At 40.7% G+C, this 19,305-nt stretch overlaps 1 protein-coding gene across 11 annotated transcripts in view; it reads right to left on the bottom strand.

Moving 5' to 3' along the window:
- Positions 1–19,305, bottom strand: part of ANK3 (ankyrin 3) — a 382,298-nt gene that overhangs the window by 23,427 nt on the left and 339,566 nt on the right. For 8 of the 11 annotated variants that reach the window (XM_054206393.1, XM_054206384.1, XM_054206387.1 and 5 more), the window contains 6 exons: positions 18,797–18,922; positions 17,904–18,026; positions 15,569–15,650; positions 2,832–2,906; positions 1,839–1,970; positions 658–801 (listed from right to left, as the gene is read on the bottom strand). In XM_054206393.1, the coding sequence (XP_054062368.1) occupies positions 658–801; positions 1,839–1,970; positions 2,832–2,906; positions 15,569–15,650; positions 17,904–18,026; positions 18,797–18,922 (682 nt within the window). Of the gene's footprint in view, positions 1–657; positions 802–1,838; positions 1,971–2,831; positions 2,907–3,543; positions 11,230–15,568; positions 15,651–17,903; positions 18,027–18,796; positions 18,923–19,305 lie in introns of all 11 variants that reach the window. The other 3 variants (XM_054206388.1, XM_054206392.1, XM_054206394.1) reach the window with 2 other exon arrangements.

Below are 19,305 nucleotides of genomic sequence, written 5' to 3'. Positions count from 1 at the left end.
GTATAGCTTCCATGTGAAAATTATTACACAATTTTACTTGTTAGTAGAAAAAAATATATTCTCTCATGCACTAATAAAACATTTTCTTATTTTTTCATTGCCATTGCAGGAATGGTCCAAGTGAAAAATCATAAAGTAATTGGTGTTCACTTGGCTCAAAGAGGCTTGGTAGTAAATTGTACATTTATTTAGTCTCTGCAGTTATGAAGCACTTTTTTTCCCCCTTGTTCTTCCTTCTTTTTTTTTTCTTCAAAGAATTTTCACTGTTACTTATCTAGACAGGAAGCCAAAGAACATATGTATTTCCAGGTAACTTGGAAAGCATGCAATACCAAGTACATTAAAAATATACATGGGCAAGCCTCAAAGCACAACAAGTGCAGGAGAAAAACATTCAGGTCTTGTCAACTGACACTGAGCCTGGTGGGAACGAGCTTCCTCAGGCCTATGTTTGTGGGATCCTGGGCTTATCGTTCGAGATATTAATGTACAACATACGTATCGTACCATGAGCATGCCTTAGGAGAGGAAAAAGCCTCACATTAAACTCAATTATTTCCATAGAACTTACTGTCATTTTTTCAAGTCTAGTTTATACAACATTACGGTACTATTGGACACGTCACTGAACAAAATATGACCATGGAATTCAATTACCATCAATGGGATCATGAAAAACGTTATTTTCATCTGCAAAACTTCTGGTGCCTGAAATATTTCCATAATCAAATATTGGTCCTTCCAACAGGGTCACGATATCTATTCGGTTAATTTTTGTCAATACAGAAGTTAAGGCATCAGCTGAAAAACAAATAAGACACGTCAGAAAAAAGTTCAGCGTTGCAGAACTGTGTCATCATCTTTCTCAGTTACATTCCCATTGTGTTAATGATAAGTTGCTGGCACATGTTTCTGTCCCGATGCCTTTGGTTCTAGCAAACCCCATCATTTGTCTAAGGAGTCATTCTGCTGCCTACTTTATTCAAGATATACGTCTATTAAGAGTATTCCCTCCCCCCAAGGTATAATTATACTACAACATAAAAGGCACAAAGAATAAGGTCAGAGAGTTCTTAAAGAATGTATTTACTTACTACTGAAACAAAAATCCTTTTACTGGAGCGTAAAAGGAGTGTAAAAATCCTTTTACCATTCTGTTCCAAGCAACAACAGAATAGGTAGCCACGTAGGTAATAATGCGTGTAAGGCTATTCATGCAGTGGATCGTGAAATCTCATTTACAGTAATCTTGTTGCGAGAACACAGTAATACTGGAAATTACTTTTACAGTGAAAGAGATCAAAGTAAATTCAAATGCTGTGTAGGAGTGTGTGGATTAAAGAATGGTAACGAACACCATTGCCCTAATGCAAAAATCCAAACCTCTCTTTCAATTTGAGCAATTCAAGTGACATGCACAGATAAACCCAGCAGAATCAGCGCAGAATCAGTGCCTCCATCACTCCTCATGGAAGGAGGTTTAGTCTTATGACCTGCAATACTGCGAGACTACCAAACTTTTCCAGGCAGCCTCTGTGCGTTCCACGTTCCTCGCTATTGGAAAGTTTTCCCTAGTATTTTCTTTACTGGAATTTAAGCTCATTACTTGTTCCATCAATTAGGGATATGGAGAACAGATTATTTCCTTCTACAGATATACTGAGCAAATATGACACGTTTCTGACTTCTGGTAAAAATATAACTGATTTTTTTTTTCCCCCCATCAGCGGTTTGCAAAAGACATTCGTAATATTTTCTTCAATGTAACCTATTTAGAGCAGGCAATAGATGAAATTGGCTATAACTTACAAACAACAAAAGTAACTACTTGAACTTACTTGTAGCATTTTTCCCATCTCTGGTAACCCATTTTTTTAATAACATGAAGCTTTGAGCAATAAGAGAATTTGGATTTTCTACTCGGATTTGATTTATTTCATCCACAGAAAAATTCAGTTCTCTTGCAAGTTCTATAAAGACAAAAAAAAAAAACAGCAAGCAAGAAAAGAAAACCACAACAAAACCACTAAACAAAGCACAAATCCCTCAATCATCCTGTCAGGCTTAAAAATATTATCTTTCTTCGATCACGCAGATGTCAACAAAACTACCTGACACAAACTTTACGGATAGTGATGAACATGGCATTATATCCTCATACTTTCCTAAAACAGACATAATTTTGAATTTCAATCATCTCTGTGAGCTATTATTGTATTTATACCCAGCAAGCCACTTAAACATGGTGAAAAAATGCTCTGTGGAGACTACTTCATCGCCGCTAATTTATAAAATCTGTTTTTCCTGGTGACTGTTACTCCTTTGTGAGCTCCCTGTGCAGCTCAGCAGCGGTGCTGTCGTCACCCACGCCCGGAGCCGTAAGCCCGCAAAGGGCCAGCTCTGCCCAGCAGCGCGTGGAGGTACGGCAGGCACGCAGTTAGGCAACCCCACACGCACCAGCGACTTGCTGGGGCACTGCTGGGCCATGCAATCTCCAGGGCTTTGGGGAAACTGCTGGCCAGACGCAGAGGCAGTCCCCAACCCGCGTAGATAGATCCTCTCAACTCCTTGGGTGACCGGCTTGAGAGGAGAGCCATTTTAGCTGTTTCCTTTATGAGTTTCTATTTGATTTATTGCAAGACCGTGAGATAATTCTTCACGGCTTTTTCCTATCAGGTGTCTTTACCCAGCAACACGTGGCATATTTTGGGAGGCTGGACTCACTGTGAATTCGGGAGAGCCTGATGTGGCCTTGCTGCAGCTTTTGGTATAAGACTACCTGAAAATGGAATAGCTAAGGCTAATTTCAATATTAAAGCAGAAAAGCTTACCTGTCCAGCTAAGTCCTAGGTGATCAGCTACAATTGCCATCCTTATATCTGTCCGTTCACATGGACTCTGTGGACCTGTGATTTACAATTTCTCGATTAAAAAGGTTTTGCACAGAAAACCACAATACTGGACAATAGTTTATTATAAATAATAGCTTTAATTTGACTAAGTTGCCAGTGCTTATATTGTTTACTAGAATGGTGGTGTGTCCTAATAACCTACCAAAGCAAATTTTTTTCACAGCTCTTATATTTTCACCTGTGTAAAGCCAAATGTCAAACTACATGATGTCGTGTAATGAAACCAAACATGCTGACAATCTAGCTGTTAGACTGTACATAAGTTGTTCAATTACTGGTGGAAACCACCAAGACCAGATTAACATCTATTTTCTCTACTTTGACAGAACAAATTGGCTGTCACAACAGAAATCTTTCCATTTCTGGTTACATCAACTTTTGAGTTACATGAATGTCTTTGGCATGCTTCCTAGCTTTCTACAGTACAGGATTTGTTTAAAGGAAGAAAGAAGAGTATAAGACAGCACATACAGATGACAATGACAGAATGAAAACTACAGTTAAGTCACTCCACAGGCAACCACAACAGTTCATGCACTAGGATCAACAAGTTGAAAGTTTTACAAACTAGGCTTGATCTCCACGAGGTGAGCCATGAGAGCTCCAGAAACCTGACTGCCTTCATTCTCACCAGTCCTCTTACTCCTCCTCCTCTCACTGTCGGCCTTTTCAATCTTTGATTTTATAGATGCTGCCTCTGTTCTCATGTCTCTAGCAGACTTCGATGTAATGGAAGGCTGGTAAACTTGAGTAGCTTCTGATAAGGATGTGTTCCTTGATGTACTGTCTTCTTCATCATCAGAGACCTCTGACTGCATCTTTTTCTCTTCATCAGATAGACGATCCACAAGCTTTAATGTCTCACCACTAATGCCCTTAAAATATTCAATAGAATGTTTACATACCTCCCTAAGCTGATTTTTCCTTACTTTAACTGTTGTCATGGTGACGGAGGTAGATCTTACCTTTACTGGTAATTTAGAAGGAAGCTGTTTTGGTTTGTCTTTCTCTACCTGCTCTTGTTTTGGCAGGGCTGGAGTTCTTCTAGCTAGATTACTCCTATGTGTATTTTTTACAGGAATCCTAGACCTTGCTTCTAGACAGGGAGAAGAATTATTCTGTTTTGCTTTGTCAGGCTTACTAGCCCCTTTCACTTTACTCCCTGTATTGCTTTGGAGATTATTTTGTGAAAAGACTTCTTTTACTGAGCTGGCCTTTACAGGAAGCTTTGATTTTCCTCTAGCCCCTACCAACTCTGTTGTCTTTTGCTGCTCTCCGTGTGGTTTTTGCTTATCTCTTACTCTGTGTCCTTGTGTTGTCCCTGTACCTTTTCCTGAAGTGCTTTTCGCTTCATTAGCTTTCTGGAGGGAACATTTCGGTTCCAAATGTTCTTTTAGCACTACATTACAGGTAATATCATCTGTAGGGACAGCAGATGAATCCAAATTGTTGTTGTTATTAAAATTATCTTTTGGAAAATCAGTATTTTCTGTTTGCCTACAGCTTGTCTGGCTAGAAGCTGAACTCGCAATCACTGCTACAGTTTCATTTTCTAGTCCCTGACCACTTGGCATCACAGCTTCTATCTTATCTGTCACTTCGCCAGGGCCATCTTTCTTCAGAGTCATGGTGGAAGCAGAAATTCCCATTTTAATTGGTGTGCGCAATTTGGGATCAACTTTAGAAGCATTTACCGCTGCCGATGATTTTTCCAGTGAGTTACTACCAAGTGTTTGTTCCATGCAATCTCCACTGGCCTGGATGACGGGCTTATGTTCAACTGCTGTTGTTTCTACTGGTCTCTCTAGGTTTGTTTCTACAGTGCTGTCCCCTGCCTGTGGCTGTGTGATGGCAGTGACTGTACTTTTATCCCCTTCCCCCTTGTCCCCTGACTTCCCTTCAGAAGTATGCTCACCAATCTGAAAAAATTGGAGTCTTTCTTCAACAAAATCCCTCTTGCTCATGTCAATTGCACCACTGCGAGTCATCTCAAACATCTTCCCTTCATGAAATGGGAAGGGGTTGGGCTCGCTAGTTGGCGTACTTTCATCTGTTGGAGTTCTGGCTGGAGTTGTATCAGGTGTTGTTGCTTGAGATCTGTCTTCCACTGCCAGACCAAATGGCTTAGCCTCATCATCCCTTGATTTAGTCTCAAACACTTCATCGTCACCTCGGTTATTGGACCATGGATCAAAATCTAGACTCTTGGTGGCCACTGTTTTGAAAGGTGTTGCAAATTCTTCATCTACTTTGTAACTGAAATATGAATCAGGAAATACAGTCCTGTCAGGGTGTCTGCCTTCCAAAGTGAAAAACTGTGCCCCTGACTTCTGTTCATTCTTGTCTCCGGCTTTTTGAGAAGCTGGACCCTTCGAAGGCACCTTGTCTTCTTCAGGGCCTACCTTGCCTTCCTCCTCAATGACTTCAAGCTTACTCTGGCTAAAGCAGCGATCGGTCTGCTTTAGAATGCCTTCTGTAGTCCATACGTCCTTTTTGGTTTCAACTGCCGGACCTGCAAGTTTAGAATCACTCTCAGTTAAACCATCATCTTCATCTTGCAAATCATAACCATCAAGAGAGTCAATCTCGGTCGCATCGGTATCATGGGAGAATTCTGCAGTGGTTGCTATGGAACACTCTGTGACAGACTGGTCATTGTTATTCCCATTTTGCACTACGTCATTCTGGGGTGAATCAAGCCCATTGTCAAACTCATTAGGTTTCCCAGATGTGGGATGTCCTAACTCTTTCTGTTTCTCAATCTTTTCAGGGGCTCTGGGTTTTGAGATTTCTTTCTGGTCGTCTTCCAGTTCTTTCAGTTTGAACGTATACTTTTTAAGTGGAACGGGTTGATAGAGAGATTCATCATCACTGGAGTCACTGACATCGGCTCCCGGTGGCACAGGAGATGGCGGCTGTACTCTTATGACAGGTTCAGCCAGTTGGCATTTGTCATGTTCATCTTGCAAGTTCACTTCTGTCATCTCCATTTCACTCTCAGTGGAATAGTGAGGCTTCTTTTCTGACTCGCCTTGATCTGCATCCAGTGGTGGAGGAGGAGGGAATTCAATGTAGGCAACTCTGTTACCTTTGGGTCTTTTGTTAGAGTCCTTATTTATGTGATTAGATAATGCTTTGTCAATCTGTGGTTCCTCAACCTCTGCCTGTTTTACAGATGTTGACTTAGCCTCTGCTTCTTCCTCTGATTCCTCAGATACCTCAGGTATAGGACTGGGCTTGCCTGGGATATAAGCTATTAGTGAGTCGGGCGTTTTAGACGTAAACTCGTAACTCACTTCCTCTGAACTTGGTGTTTCTGGTGTTAAAGGGCTTTTACCAGAGCTATCTATAAAGGACACTTGTTCTAGTGTGTCATCTTCTGGACTACCTTGTGGAGAAGGAAGTTGTTTTTGCTGTCTAGCTGTGTAAAATGTCCCCCTTGTCTCTTGTACTGTCTTACTCTCCTGACTGACGATTTTTTTTATGTTTCCTTGTTGCACCTCTTTCTCATATTGCTTTCCTACTTGAACAAAACTGACATAAACAGGTAAGGTCTTAATTTCTTTTACTCCCTCAGTGCTTACTAGCGGTGCAACTTTATCCAAGTAATCACTGCCACCGGGGTCAACTAACTCACTCGAAGGAAATTCCTTTCCTGGACTACATTCTAAAGAGTCTGGTGATTTGCTAGGAGATATCTCTGTTTCCTCAAGAGGAGGACCTAGACCTATCGAGCTCTGCTGCTTGGTAACCTTTCTGATTTCTGAATGCTTTATTTTTTCATCTTCCACATAATCAATCTGCCTCTCAACTTTCTCCTTAATCACAGCTGATTGTGATACTTTAGCTGAAAGTTCATAGACACCATCAAGCATGGTTCTCTTCTCCTCAACAATTCTGACTGGAATATGGGACACAGCAATGTCTTCTTTCCTTTTGGACATTTTATCAGCCACTTCACCATTACGTTCCCCCTCCCTGACAACAAATTCTCTGTATAAAACCCTTTTTGAGGGAGATTTTACAGTCAGTTCCTTCACTTCTTCTGTATGAATTCCATTTGCCGCCAGTTTGTGCTCTGTCACAGTGATAAATTCACTTTTTTTGTCAGTTTTAGCTTCAGCATGATCAACATGGTTTTCTTTTACTGTATCTGGAACCAGCACATGTGAAAGTTTTTCTTTCTGAGTTTTATGATTAGAAGTTCCAGGACTTTCCCACGTCCTATAGATTTTTTTGTCCCAGTGTCCCTTCGTTGTTGAGTCTGAGCCATACGCCAGGTCTTTGGCCTGCGGTTCTGCGAAGTGTTCTGGCACGCCTTTACTGGTCTCAGTTTTTTGTTTTTGGGTGTCTGAACCACGGAAGTCTTCGATAGCTTTCCCTTTACCCGGAACGAAATCTTCCTGTATTTTCACCTCTTTCTGTAAAGCTGTGCTCCCATCAATGACCTCTACTTGCTTTGCGTGTTTCTCTCTGGAATAAAACTGATACACTGGTAACTTACTTTCTTGCAATTTCTTTACTGGAATTTTGGACTGACTGTCCATCTTTTTTTCTTCTTGACTTGTGTCCTTACTCCTTGGACTTATACTTTGTTCAAATTTAAGCCTAATGGAACTGAGCTTTGATTGCTTCAGCTGAAATCCAGCCTGCGAAACCTCAGGTACTCCAGTCTGCTGAGCACTTCCTTTGTGTTCCATAGTTTGTTTAGAGTCCTCTGCAGGTCGCACAAATATCCTTTTTTCAGGACTGCTGGGCAAACTGGACGCTTTTCTTTCATCCACCTTGGGAAAGCATTTCCCATCGTGTGCATACTGCTTCACCTTACTCCATTCATCAGTGGACGATGGTAATTCAGAGAGCAGAACTTTCTCAGGGCTGCTGCTGGCAGAGCTCTGGCTAGAATGTACTTCTTTGCCATTTTTTTTATGCTGCTTTTTCTCTGGAGACTGTAGCTCGTCATTCAACTTCTCTGTTTTATCCCGAAAAAACTGTGATACTTCAGTCAGTTTTTCTTCTGCTTCCTTAACAGTCCTGTCCACCCTGTCTTCATATATCAACTTTTCTCTACCTCTGTCTAATCTGTCCTCAGTAAAGCGCATCCACATCGCATGTTTTGGACTACTAACATCTCCAGTGTAGTGTAACACTGTCACTTTATCATAATGATCATCTTTAGACATTTTACCTACACCATTTTCAGATACATCTTTATAGATTTTGGAGAGAATCTCTTTTCTGGGGGCAGTAGCTACTTTTTCTCTGCATCGTTTATCAGACCCCTGTAACTCTGCACTAAGGGGTAGAGCATGGTCAGTAACTGACTCCTCAGTATCAGAATGAGACACATCTAGCTTTTCTGAAAGAAGCATTTTCTCAGCAAACCTGTAAGACTCCCCTCTTAGTTCTGACAACTCATCATCATGGTATTCTATTGAGTGCTGACTCAAAAGCTTCAGTGTTTTGTAAGAGTCATCAGACATGAGTTGAGCAGAACTAGGGCGACTGTCTTCTTCCTGGGACACGGGAGTGTTAACTCTAGAGGATTCCAGATAAGAAGGAAGTGACTCTTCGGCCGTGAGCTCTTCTTCTTCTTGCTGACCTTGTTCGTCTGAACAAGGAAAAGCATCATGTTTTTCCAACTCTTTTAAGTTAATATCTCCCCGAGGTAAGTCTTTCTGATATACATACATTTCTTTTTCTGGATGCTTTTTTGTTTCTCTAATAATGACTTCAGTAGGTTCAGCCTGATTACCTTTTTCAATATGGACCTCTATTATTCGCTCCAGTTTGGGTTTCATTTTGCTGTCCTTCTCTGCATGTTGTGGTGAAGTTTCAGCAGACTTGCTAACATCGGATGTTACTGATGATTTATGTTCAAACAGACCTGCCAGTTCTTTGGAAGGGTCACGTCCAGACTGAAAGGCTTTCATTATGTCATGAACAGACATTGTTTCCTCAATTCTTTCAGACGTGCTTTCAGTGCACGGCGGTTTATGATAAACCATCCTAGTCGTCGTAGTGATATGAGTTTCTTCTTTTACTCGGACACCTTTACTAAGGACACACTTGTGGTCATCTTCTTCGCTGCTGCTGGCTTTCATTTGAAAAGCTTTAACCTTCTCTTTAATAGATCCAGCAGGTTTTTGCTCCAGCTCCATAAGCGTAGGGGCAGGTTTCGAGGCCGGTAGCTCCTCTGCTTTCTGCTCTGGCATTTCTTCGGATGACGGCTCATAGCTGCGGATAACATGAACTACTTCAGTTCTTGTTTCTGTAATGACGGGAGGGATGGGTACATCATGGAAAAGTGGTTTTGGCCCTGTGCTTTCAGCACTTTGTGGGGCAGAAGGTGTCTTTTCACTCCTCGTTTCAAAGCCACTGTCAGATAAGGGACTTTTATCTTGGTCATGTTGAGAAAAGTCATCTGGAGACTCTAAAATAGTATCTGTTCCAAAAAAAGAATCTGCAATTTTACATAACTCCTTTTCTGATGTTGAAGGCCTCATGGAGGCTGGAGGCATTTTAAGTTTATGTTCCTGCAAAGCAATAGCTGGTTTTAAAATGCGTTTTTGTCTCTCTTCACCTTCTTTTTTCCCCTCTTCAAACTTGTACTTCATGTTTGTTAATGAACTGCTACCGATATCATTTGCTAAGTAATCAATAACTTTTGACAAGTTATAATCCTTTTCCGACATGGTTTTAGTTTTAATTTGGACCTTCTCTGGAACAGATATAGGAGGGCTCGTCAAAGCTTGCTGTCTCGCTTCATCAATCTCCTCTGTACTGAACTCTACCCAGTCATCCTCAGACAGGTGTCCTTGATCACTTTTGGATACTTTAGCCGACCCTTTACTTTCTAAACACACATCTTTTTTCAGAATCTCACTAACTTTTACTAAGTCCTCCTTTACTTTCTCAACAATTTTAAAGGGCTCTTCATCATCAATTCTACCCTCTTTCGGTATCTCAGTTTGGAACGGTTTGTCCTCTGCGACATCTGTCTGCAATATTGCAGTCATTCTTATTAGATCCTCTTTCATTTCAGCAACATCTTTCAGTATCTCCTGACTGGAGGATAAAGATGATGGTGTGGACAATTTGAGAGCAGAGGGTGCTAAAAACAAGGATGATTTTACTGGAGATGAAGTTCGATTAAAGGGAGGCTGTGTGCGTGCCTCTGTAGTCAATGTTTTAATAGGTGACAGTAACGCAGCAGCTGATTTGGTAAGTGAAGACGACTCTGGGAGCTTCTTTAATGCTGGTTCAGACAAAACATTGACTACAGAATATACTGGCACTGTTATTGTTGATGAAGTTACTGATGAGGTAGTTGCAGATATTGACCCAAGGGCTGTGTACAAAGCACCTGCAGGAGGAGTTCTTATTGACTGGAAAGCTGATGGTGCTGAAGACACAAATGACCTGAGTGGAGAAAATGATATTGTTGTAGCTGTTGAAAACACTCTCTCAGCCGTGTCAGCAACTGCAGAATGTGCAGCTGCAGCCATCTTGTCTTGAAAAACAGCTGCTGCAGCTTTGGATCCATTTATTAAGTTGGCAGAAGATGGGTATTTCAGAGGTGACACAGATCCATTAAGCAATGGTACATCTGTGTGCCCAGCTACATGTTTTGCTGGCGACGAGAGAGACGAGGCCATCATGACTTTAGAGGATGAAACAGCATCAACTGCTGACTTAGCAGGTGACACCACTGACTTTAGAGGGGACGATAAAAGTGAAGATGCTGATGTGATGACCGATTTAAGTGGCAAACTTGAAGAGTACATGTTAATGTTGGATTTGGGGGATGCTGGAGGCGTCATGGTTATGGACGATCTCTCCAAGAGAGACCCTGCTGTAGTCACTGGAGATGTCCGAGAGGGGAATGTGGTAGTGGATGCCAGCCCTTTTAGACTAGCAGCTTCTGTGACTGCGGGAGCTCTGACGAAAGAGCCTGAAGTAACCTGCATATTGTATGGAGGCTGTGATACCACGGTTTTTATTGGTGAAGAGATTGTCCGAAATGATCTAATCGGAGATGCTACATCACTAACAGATTTAACTGAAGATGTGGTAGAAGCTCCTAATGTGGATTTGATTGGAGAAGTAGAAGAAACAGACCATATTGATTTTAATGGGGAAGCTGTAGGAGTGTTAGAGGAAGAGCTTGATAAGGAAGTGAAGCCTGATTTGGTTTGCCCAGGCACTGTAATTGGAGCTGTTGTCCATGACTGATAGGGCCGTGTAGAAAAGAATGGCTTGTATGAGTAAGTAGCAGGTAGGGATCTTGTTGCTCCTGCACTCCGTTCAACTGTTTCTTAAATTGTTAAATTAAAATCAAACATAAAATCAACAAAAATGATTGAAAAACAGAGAGACCAGAGAAGAAAATTGGTCAGTAAACGTTGTAATATTACAAAAAGCAAGTACAATTGTTTGCATGAGTTAGGATGAAGGAGGCAAAAGAAGATTTAAAAAGGAAAGAAAAAAATAGAAACGAGCCATATTCTGATGACTGGTCCAAACCAAAAAGCAACATGAAATGAAAGACAGCACATAGCAACCAAATTTGCAAACAATGAAGAACAGAAAACACAAAGGAGGAATCCATAAGGTAAAAAATAAAACCACATCAAAATTTCTTCTCTTACTTCCTATTGACTTTCTGGTGTGCTACTTCTGAAATATTCGTATCGGTTCTATTTTGCCTGTTTAGGGATGTCTCTGCTTTGCGCAACTATTAGAATTATCCTTTTAATAATTTCTGTTGTTGTTGTTCTATTGAGATATTGAACCTATACAAAATATAAACTTGTGTAGAATGACATTATATAGCTAAAGCCTTTTTTTAAACCACTCAGAACTATTTCATGCAGAACCCAAAATTCCTTTAAGTGACAGGCAATTGATGCGCAAACTGTGAAGCAACTGGAATAAATTCAAATCTATATCTCCCATGCACAATTCGGATATGCTTCACACTCACAAAGCCAATAAGAGCAAGAGCTTTTCTGAGTCAATATTTTAGAAAAAAAAAAAAAGAAAGAAAAGGAACTTTTGCATTTGTTTCTCATGCGATATTCCTTTTGTTTGGTAAAAACTAAAGTAAAACTTTACATGAAATGATTTTAAGAAGCATATGTCATACATGAAATATGGAAAGTATGATATATGATAAACGTGAGCAAGCAAAGCAACTGAATCAGTTTTTATTCATGCACAATATATCATGTCAAAACGAGCACACAGATTAATACATTTGTATGCTGTATTAAGCACAAATATATAAACCCTACAAAATCATTTCACGAGAGGCCATTAGAAGAAGAGTACACTTTTTCTACAAGATGTAGTGTCTTGGTACCTTTTGAGGAGATTTCTTGTATCAGCTCAAAGACAGACCTGTTCAACTTTACATTTCTCAAAAGGTAACATTAGAAAAGCAGTCAAAGAACATTATATTATGCAAAAACTTCCTGGCAAGGACAAACCTGTTAACTGTTATCATCCCCCAGAACACTCAGTTTATTCATAGGCATTTTGAACAAAATCATCATCAACCACATTTTGCATCACAGGAGGTACTCATGCCAGAAGACAGTATTTCTGGGAATCCCATTACAGCATACATATCCTCTGATACAGCAATAACATTCAGAGAGTGGACACTGAAAGTAACTTAGAGGGCTTTTTTTTTTTTCTTCAGAGTTGGAGTTAGAAATGGAGGTAAAATATCCAAACAACTTATTTCAACACACCTTTCTCTGAAGTTAGGCTAGTAATTTGTAAAACCTGCTTGATCTGTCTTATAGACAGACAGTAACTTACAGTGAAAGCTTAACAAGGCTAATACTAAACTATTAAACTTAAAACACATGCACTCTTATAGAATAGTGAATATTCCGTATACCACAGGTCCACATCCAGTGCAAGGAGAATCGTGCTGGTCCCTTAGAAGCCAATTGAGGCCCAGAAGGCAATGTGGATGGCTATTGCAGTATGAGAACATTTAGGTTGAAGAGAGCTTGAGTACTAAGCCTGACTGGCACAGCCTATGTCAAGAAACATCCATTTTTCCTTGCAATTTTATTTTTAAGCACAAACATACTTCCTTTTTCCCCCCAAAGAAGAAAACATACTGTACTTCATTAAATGAGCTAGACTTCATTATGAAGATTAATTAGCAGCAGCTGCTAACATTCACCAAAAGTTCATACAGTCCCAAGTCCAAGAAAAAAAAATCCCAAAATCATTCTGAAAAGAACTAACAGCAAAACAACTTGTTCAGTAGTTGTGTTTGGAAATGTCTTTAGAGGGACCCCACTGCGCTGTGATCAGACGGTCTATCACAACTGGCTAGTGAGGCAATCAAACCAACAGGCTCCCCCCTTAACCGCTCTTTCTCCTGTTAAATCACAGATTCGGACGTGTTTAAGATGCCTTTTTCTGTGCTCCTTATTGCAGTTGAGAAGAACCGCTACAAAGAAAATTGAGTAATTTACCAGCGTGTGCAGCTATGACATAACTGAAATAGCAGGGAACTGGGCAATTTTACTATTTTGAAATAGCAAAGAAATCCCCACAACCATGCAAGGCTTTAGAGTGGGGTAATATTCTAAAGAGTGGCTTTATGTAACAGCCCTTTTTGGCTACTGGACACTCTTGGCCTCAACAGTTTCCATCACTCCGCATCCAAGATTTTATCAGAAAACAGATGTTAGTTACTACCTTCTGTGCACCAAACTACACATCTTTACTTGCAGCTGGTAATTGAAAGCACTGGGTGAACCCACACCAGCGGCCCCAGCTCAGCCCTGCTCCTCTTCAGCTGCAACCAAACAGCCAGGACTGAGCAGGTTTAACCACCACAGCACTCCTCTTCTCTGGGGACCTCATGGCTGGGAAGAGCAGAGGGGCTCTTTGGTCCCTTTCCCTGAACAGGAGTAGGGACAGGGAGACAGGGGAATATCCCACCTGCCTCTCTCTCTTCTGCAGTGGCACTGCCAGAGGTGCAGCGGAAAATAATCCGTATGCGTGCATGTGCACACACGCACAAATTTGTGTGAGTAAAACAGAACCACCCCTGCTACTACCAAAACTGCGGGAGTTGTGCCATCAAATTCACTGGAAATTGGGAGAGGTTCATGACTCATATCCAATCACTGGAGCAAACACCCTGCAGTGTAAAGCAGCCACAGCAGCAGTCCTGGCTCTGTGTCAGGCAGTCTGTGCTCTCTGGAAGAGCTGCACCTCCAAGATCACATCCTCCCCTTGCACCAGCATGGTGCAGGTGGTAGTGACAGCTGCTGACTACATGCTCCGTGTGCACAGCAGGCGGTACTCAGGCTGATGGCCAAACCACTATCTGTGATCTTGCCTGGCAAACACAATGATTTTAGCATACCCTTTTTGGGTAGCTCGCAGCCTTAAGTAGTAACCATTGCCAAAAGGGATTAAGAATGGTCAGGAACTTCTACTGTCTTAACCCACCTTTTTTTGAGTACAGCTCAAGTGGGTTTAACTTGTTTTCCCCTCCAACTTTTTGTAAACGAGACTTAATGGACCTTTGGTGAATAAATTAGACTACTACTTTTTTTTTTTCCCCAGTGAGGCCTGAAAAACTAATTGTAAGCAACATACGCAGTCATCAAACTCCTATCAAGCAACTTCCTTTTCCCTCTCTCTCAGTTCCCATCAAGCCTTTGACGATACCTTAACAGTCCATCAAGATGTCTCAGCAGATCTGATAGCTTCTTCAGATGTTATATGCTTGAAGTCTTCTTCCAGGCCTGAGAAGTGTAATATATTCTGGAGCACATCTGATCCAAAGAAGCCACAGATCTTATAGGATAATTAAACAGCAGCCATCCAGTGGGAACTCCCAAGACCCGATGAAGTTTGTCTACGGATTTTATGGAATTATATCAAAAGGTCTGTTGCAGGGTAGCAACTGAGAAGTCACAAGGGGAAAAAAAGGCAAGAAAAAGCCTGGGAATGGGGAACAATAGCAGTCAGACAGGAGAGGTGAGGGAAGAAATGCCAAGCCAAATACATTATTGTATTTAACAGGGAAGGAAAGGAATGCCACAGGTCTGGTTGAGGGTGAGGGAAACATAAGTTTAATAGGAAGCAATGTGGGGTGCCAGGGAATAAAAAGCATCTGCAGGGAACAGAGGAGAAAGGGAAGGGGAGGAGAAAGAAGAGGGAAAATATAAAATTTAAGAGAGTCCATTTTGGCTAAGCATTTAAACATTTTAAGCGCTTTTCTCAATGGCATTCTCAAGCCTTGCTGAACTTTTGCATATCACTCCCTTCTACAGCAGCTCTCTCTAATCTTTCAAAGGGAAGAGGAACAGACTGTTTTTGAAAGCAATTTGCACTACTCCTCCTAGTCCTACTCCTCTGGTGCTACATGGCATTTTTAAAAATTATTATATTTTTACTGAACTAACACATGTTATTTGCCAGTCAGGATTCTTCAAGCTCTCACAACACAAGAGTTCACAGGCCATCCAAGAGTGTTGTTTTAGATAGGTGGTTTTTGTCTTTTTTCTTTTTTTCCAAACTGACACCAAATACAACGTTTATAGAAAAAATGTCTCTTCTTATGAAAAATCATGTATATATGGTTTAGTACTTTGGTAAGAGCAACTCACTCATTCCAGGCTCAGTCAGATAGCTGTAGCGCTTACGTAAAGCAAGGGAGACAAAGTTCTGGCGCCGGTCAGCTTTCTCCGTCTGCAACAAAACATAATACTGTTTAGTGCCTTTAGTATCACCGTCCCCCATTTGAACAGAGCAACCACCAAACCTCAGCGTGATGGGCCGCGTTTTGCGGTACACATCCCCACAAGGGAGAACGGATGTTTCCGTTCAGCTTCAGGAAGGCATGCTGAAGCCAAATTTGGGCAAGCAGGCAGGGAATGGGCAGGGCCGGTCTCCATTCCTGTCTGCCATGTAATGAGTGTCAGGCACTGTGGAGCAGGGAGCGTGGCTATCGGAGGTGGCAGAAACCTGCTGTGAATGACCACCCTTCTGGAGCAAGCAGGGAAGGGACCGCAACCCTAAGAGACAACCCCATGGGTTCATCCCTGCTGCCAGTGTCTCTGCTTATGAAGTGGAAGAGCTTAGATAGCAGATGTAGCTCATGGTCCTGTCTTAATGTATCTCAATCCTATATTATCCCATTATCACTTAATAAACTGCTTCACACTACTAGAAATGGTACGATATTATTCATTCTCTGAAAAATAAACCACCTTTGGCTAGAAACAGGAGATCAACACAAAAGACTACAGATACAGACATAAAACATTCATAAGAGTACAGCTTAAACCGATCAAATATTTGTCCCCAAATTAATTTGTCCTGAAAGCACATACACCACAATGTACACTGGCTTTAAAGTGAATACATTAAGGACAAAAAAGGCGTGGGAGGGAATTTTTTTTTAATAGGCACAAAATGCAAAGATGCAGATTAGGAAGCAGGCTACTATTGCTAACTAATAAATTGCATCCTAAATAGCTGCATTCAGTGGCATGGCTGCTACTGTGATGTGTTAATTTTAAAAGTCCTTCAGAGATCAACTCACTTGATTATGTGGCTAAAAATACGGTTTGTTTAGAAAGAAAACTATTGTTATAGCTATATAATAGCTCACTGGGAACAAATCCTGTGGTGACGAAGAGATACGGGTGCTATTATTATTTTTTAACATGTAAGAAGTGTTTTGGTGGTGGTTTTTTTATTATTATTTTCATCAGCGGGTGGCCACTGCTATTTATTTGCCACCAGGAAGAGAAGACGACGTTGCTGCTATGTAAAAGGGATACATCTATGTAGTTTGTTTTATAAGGTAATCTCATTTATTACTACCTCTAATGAGTAAAAACCCACTCAATTTCCTGACAATCTAACGTTGCAGTGCCTGGCAAACAGTGGACTTCTAAGCTGCAAATCTCTGAGGTTTATTTGAAAATAGATTTGTACACAATATTTAAGAATTGCCCTTGGCTATTTTGCTTTTTCAAAGGAATCGAGTTTATTATCAGGAGTAAAATATATAGGCCACTATTGTGGCCTCACCAGTACTTCTTTCCTTCACAGAAATACAAGTTATTGGCAGCACTGCTTCGAGAGGTAAAATCACATCCACCACACTCTCCTTGGCTTCGCCAAAAATGGACTTGGTCTGAATTTTATAATTATATCCTTTTTCAGAAGAAAATTAGTTAAATTTTGGACTGCTATCATTCAATGCTTGGTTTAATTTCATAATATATATGATCATGTTTTTTCCACATTTGTGCACTTCTGCTGTTTTGCAACAGACTATCAGATGTTGAGGAGATGGTTATTCTGCGGGTACCATTTCAATGCCATAGTTAAAAATAGTTGTTTGTTTTTCTATAACATATTACTTTTCTTCACTAAGTCTGAAGGAAATAAAAACAGAAGACATTGTTTATATTACCTCATCATCTTGATCTGACTCTGTTTCCTTTTGGTCCCAAGATGCATTGCAGAGACAAGGAATATTATAATGGACAGCAGGGAAAAGAATATCAGGATATGAAAAGGACCAAATTGGGAGCACAAAATGCAAGCTGATTTATAAGGCAAAGCAAATCCAAAATGTCAACACAAAAGAAAAAAAACATAATCTCACATCCAATGCAAATCAACACGTGACATTACTGAAAGCATAAACCTATGACTTGCAGGCTGAAGCATGAGCTGTAAACAGAATCATAAAAATTATAGGAACTTGACACCACAGTAACAAGAGACTTTAAAAGCGTTCTACATACAGGAAACCAATAAAACAGAAATTTAAAAAGCCTTTATCATATTCCAAAGCATTCTCATTACTGGCATTTCACAGGGTTTCTTTATCACTAGCAGGAAAAAAAAAAAGACAAGAACTAAAGGAGCAAAAATAAATCCAAACCAACCCTAAGGATAATGTTTACTTTTCCTAACAAATACCTTTTTGTGTGCTGGCAGAGTGATATTCAAGTTGCAAACAGCTGTTTGTGGCAGTCCTTTTGTAGTCTTTGGTTCTTTCAAAAATGATAGTCGACCACAAGGTTCCTGGCTGGTGTCTCTTACCTAGAAAAGAAATTTTAGTACAGTGTAGTAATATGTAGTAACTCAGATACCTAGAGGAGGTTTCCTGGGGGTTGCTCAGAGCTTCTTTCCACAAGAAGCTACCTATTGGGTAAAGATCAATGTCACTGAGCTGGAGCTGAGCTGACGTGCTGACGGAGAAAAGGTGGTAACATGAAAGAGCTAGATCAGCCTGAAGCTCTCTGGTGGTAAATCCCTGCAAAAATAAGATGTCTGGTGAGTCCAATCAGACAGTTTTATACTGGGATAATACTGAGAGACATTTTCTGCTCACTTTCATTTTTTTCTGCCATGTTTTGCACTTGTGCTCATGAAAATACTTAAAAACTTCTTTTGCACGGTAGCTATGATAAAGCTAAGGAAAGTGTGCATCCATTCATGGTAATTTAGAGATGAACAGTCTGTGCGCATTTTTTTGGACGCTGTTCTGCTGTACGGTATGTTTTTGAATGCATCTCCTCTGCCTAGTCCCTAGGAAACAGTCATCTACTGGTAGTATTCTGGAGGTCTAACCTGATAGGATTTTAATAAAAGCCTGTGAATCCGTATGACGGGTATTGTGGTCCCAGCTCTGCCAGCAGCTCTTTTGTGGCTTCATGCAAAGCACTCTCTCCATGTTATTCACATATTAAACAATGACACTTACAACCTGGAGGCAAGTTAGTCCTATTGGGCTGAAAAAGTGTTACCACCCGGGGAAAAAAACCCAATCAGAAACATCAGCAGAAATATTTGGCTTCTTTTGCTTTTACCTTGATAGAGAATGGCAGTCTATTTTCTTTGAAAGCATAAAAATTAAAAACAAGCTGCTGTCCTCCTTTAGTCAAAGGGGCCAGATTTCCATAGCAATCAACGTAAATAGGTTTTCCTTCCAGAACCTATCAAAGCAAAAAATAAAAGTCAATAAAACTTCTTTTCATAGTACACGCATGCACACAAGTATATCATGATTTCCCCCATCATAGTTCCTGAATTTAGCACAAGTCCCCACTCAGATAAAATTCAACAGCAAATTAGAACATCACTGTCTATTATTGCATCATGGCAAGGTATTACGAGTGCAGGCAGTTTCGGGAAACTGTGAGCTACGTGAGTGGCTTTCCTTGGTAAGACTGTCTAGATTTCCTTCGAGAAACTCTGGGTTGGTGACTATGTATTCACCACAAACCATCTCTACTCATGACTGTGTCTGTGGGGTCAATGAGAAGGACTTCCAGGTCAGCCGTCTGCAAATCCCAACTGGGGCTACGCAACAGCAGTG

This window comes from Rissa tridactyla, chromosome 6 (genome assembly GCF_028500815.1).
Source record: "Rissa tridactyla isolate bRisTri1 chromosome 6, bRisTri1.patW.cur.20221130, whole genome shotgun sequence".
NCBI lineage: Eukaryota > Metazoa > Chordata > Aves > Charadriiformes > Laridae > Rissa > Rissa tridactyla.
This window is presented reverse-complemented; position numbering and strand designations above follow the sequence as displayed.